Source organism: Talpa occidentalis, unplaced genomic scaffold (assembly GCF_014898055.3).
Source record: "Talpa occidentalis isolate TD23 unplaced genomic scaffold, MPIMG_talOcc4v2.1 talOcc4.8, whole genome shotgun sequence".
Lineage (NCBI taxonomy): Eukaryota > Metazoa > Chordata > Mammalia > Eulipotyphla > Talpidae > Talpa > Talpa occidentalis.
The window spans coordinates 54,388,824-54,391,913 of NW_023605194.1; the positions used below are offsets into that span (position 1 = coordinate 54,388,824).

At 44.3% G+C, this 3,090-nt stretch overlaps 1 protein-coding gene across 2 annotated transcripts; it reads right to left on the reverse strand.

Annotated features, from left to right (window-relative positions):
* Positions 1-470: 470 nt before the first annotated feature.
* Positions 471-2,302, reverse strand: LOC129144950 (uncharacterized). 2 transcript variants are annotated; one of them, XM_054689967.1, is made up of 2 exons: positions 2,218-2,302; positions 471-2,111 (listed from the first exon to the last, which is right to left on the reverse strand). In XM_054689967.1, exon 2 carries the CDS (start codon positions 1,965-1,967, stop codon positions 636-638), a length of 1,332 nt encoding a protein of 443 aa, XP_054545942.1. In that variant the 5' UTR covers positions 1,968-2,111; positions 2,218-2,302; the 3' UTR covers positions 471-635. The 2 variants fall into 2 exon arrangements, with proteins under 2 accessions (XP_054545942.1, XP_054545943.1); XM_054689968.1 differs by having other exon boundaries at positions 471-2,069; positions 2,179-2,302.
* Positions 2,303-3,090: the final 788 nt, after the last annotated feature.

Sequence of the window (3,090 nt, forward strand, 5' to 3'; positions counted from 1 at the left end):
TAACAAAAGTGTGTCTATCTCTTTTTACATCAGAGCTATCTGCTAATTAAGCATCAAAAGTCCATTTCATAAATGTTCATTCATATCTTGCTATGTTGATAACGCAAAAACAACATTGGCAACTAAATTGTTTATAGTGTCAGTATTTGCAGCAGTTTGAGTGACAGACTGCGGCAGCAGCCGCAGCCGCAGCCACCACTATTGAAACAGCGACAACAGCTGCAGTTATGCCAAAATCACGTCTCCTCCTAGGTAGAACAGGAGAAAGATGTGCAGAAACATCCACGGGTATGACTAAAGTAGAAGGAGGACGAACGATCACTGCCCTCTCTGCACTCCGGGTCCAGCAGGCAGAGAGGGTGCAGGGCTCTGCTGAACAGTTCAACACAGTTGCATTTCCTGCATTATTGAAGAGGACAAAAAAGGAGGGGACAGGCAAACAACAGTAGACAAACTCTCTGATTATTATTCTGGATACTAACGGATTGTTCAATGGTAGAACTAATGTTTGCAGATTAAATGTCATTAAATAATTTTACCTCACCCTGGCCCAACAGGGCACTATCCAATGGCTTGGAAGCCAGACCAGTAGTAAGTTAGTGGCAAACACTTGCGGAAAAGTGGAATCATGATGATCAATGAGGAGCAAAAAAAACAGCTGATGCACAATCGCCCATAGTACTGACATCTGGGACGCTCGTGTCATCAAGATTAGCAGGGTCAGGTACATCGACAAACCGAACCAATCGAGCAGGAACCCATTGGGGTGATTCCGCATCCTGTGAGAAAAGACAAATGCTGCCGGGCAGCTGTATTAATACTGGTGCGGGTGGTTGCCACTCATTATTAACCTGATCCTTCCATCTCACTTGCAGCATCGTGACCTGCCGAGGGTCTGGCGACCAGTGCCGATCAGCAGCTGACCACCCCTGGGCATCTAGGGTCAAAAAATTAAGGGTAAAGAGAGCTGTAGTCAAACGGTCCCTGGGGGAGTGTTCTCCCCCTGTTTGTTTTAAAAGCATAGTTTTCAGAGAACCATGGGCACGTTCAACTATACCCTGCCCCTGAGGGTTGTATGGAATTCCTGTTTTGTGCACAATGCGATGGACCGCACAAAAGGAGGCAAAAGCCTTACTGGTATAACCAGGACCATTATCTGTCTTAATGACACGTGGGCGGCCCATTACCGCAAATGCTTGTAACAAATGTGAGCAGACATCAGAAGTCTTTTCACCGCAATTTGGGGAGGCGAAAAGAAAACCGGAGAATGTGTCGATGGAGACATGGACTCTAGTAAGCACCCCTTGAGGATCTGTCCCTTCCACGACTGGGTAAGCATAATTAGGAGCCTGGGAAACCAGGACTCTTTCCATCATAGAGCACAGTCTTTCCATTAACGGAAGATCAACCCTGTCGAGTGTTCTAGGAGGTGGCGCAGGAGGTGGCTCCCCAGGTGTTTTCCATCTCCTTTTACGCTTCCTTGGCTTATAACAACCAAGGCCTTTCTCATCCTGTTCCTCCCCTCCTCCCGACTCATCGGTAGAATAATCTAGGGGAGGGGCTGTTGGTATTTTTTGAGTAGAGGAAGGGGGACTTACCAATGTAGAACTCATAATGGAACTTCTATCTTCTTCCTCTGTTTGTTTCGCTGTCCTGACGGCCTCAGTGGCCAACTGAACGGCAGCAGTGCCACCGGCATTAAGAGCATCTCCCACCACTCCCCAGACCGTCAAAGTAGTGCCAGGAAGAGACTCAAGACCATATAATTGCTGATGTAAGACGATATCTCCTTTTACCTTATTCCATTTGTCACTATCGACCTGATCCTGCTCCAGAAACCATTTACTAGTGATACTAAGAGTCTCTACAAATCTTTTAAGAATTTTTCTACTGAGAGGAACCCCAAACTCTTTTAGGAGAGCTTCCAGGGAAATAACTAACTGCCCCTTGAACATTGAATTGCCCATGATCCCAGCTACCTTACCTTACTTTACTTTACTTGCCGGCTCACCACAGCTGGTCCTTCAGCGGTTCCTTCGTTCTTTTTCGTGCCGCACGTTGGGCGCCACCTGTCCCGACCCGCAGGATTCGTAGACACGAAAAGAGAAGGGCTGAGGATTGAAATGAGGGGCTTGAGACAACTTGACGCTAGCATTTACTTCTTTATTTTTCCTTTACCTTTCTTTTACTTTTCCCTGTCTTTCTACCTTCCCTGACCTTCTCTCTGCTCCTCTCGCAATAACCTCTCTTGCAATAACCTCTTGACCTTCTCGTGGTTCTCTTCTTATATCCTGGTAGCTCCTCCCATCGCACCTCCCAGTCTCATTTGATTAATAGGAAACACCTGTGGTTTCTCAGCAGGCAAAACGGTAAAGCAAAACTAATTAATGGCACGTGTGTTGTGCAACACGGCGCATGCTCCAGGCTGCTCCGGACACTTGGGGAGGAAAAATGGGAAATCACTGCTGCTGTGACCCTTCCAAGGCAGTGAAATCAATAAATTTAGAATTTTTGAACTACCTAACTCTTTGAGAATGGAACCTGTGATCTTCACCTGTTTTTGTGAGCATTTATTCACAAAAGATCTTTGCAAATGTTAGCCCATGAGATAAATGTGTTTTCCCTGATAATTTTCCAATCCCATTGCTTCCTCTCAGATCTTTTAACTTGTCACAGCAGAGGATTGCTGTCACCGAAACAACTATTTGTCTTTTGAACCAAACTTACATCATAGCTCCTTTTACTCCCACTAACTATCGATTATGATCTGAAGTGTTCACCCAGTTTTTTCTAAGGTCTTGCATCTATTGCTTTCTGATGTCAACAAGGCTAAATTCTACTCTGTTCCTTGTGCACAACTCTTAATGTCACACAACTCTGAATATTGAATTTTTCTTCATGATGTTTTATTATAAAATTCCCTGGTCATGACTGTTTAGTCATTAGATGACTGTGCGCATGTAGACACTTAAATGTTCTTTGTGAGTTAGTTTTGAAATGACTTTTTAGTATATTTTTTTGTAGAAAACTTTCCAGTTTAAAACTTGAATTTGAAAGAGGTCACTTTTCATGTTTTTAAGTATTTTCAAA

Coding starts and splice junctions, on each gene's coding strand:
- LOC129144950 (XM_054689967.1), bottom strand. CDS start 1,967: ATGGGCAATTCAATGTTCAAGGGGCAGTTAGTTATTTCCCTGGAAGCT.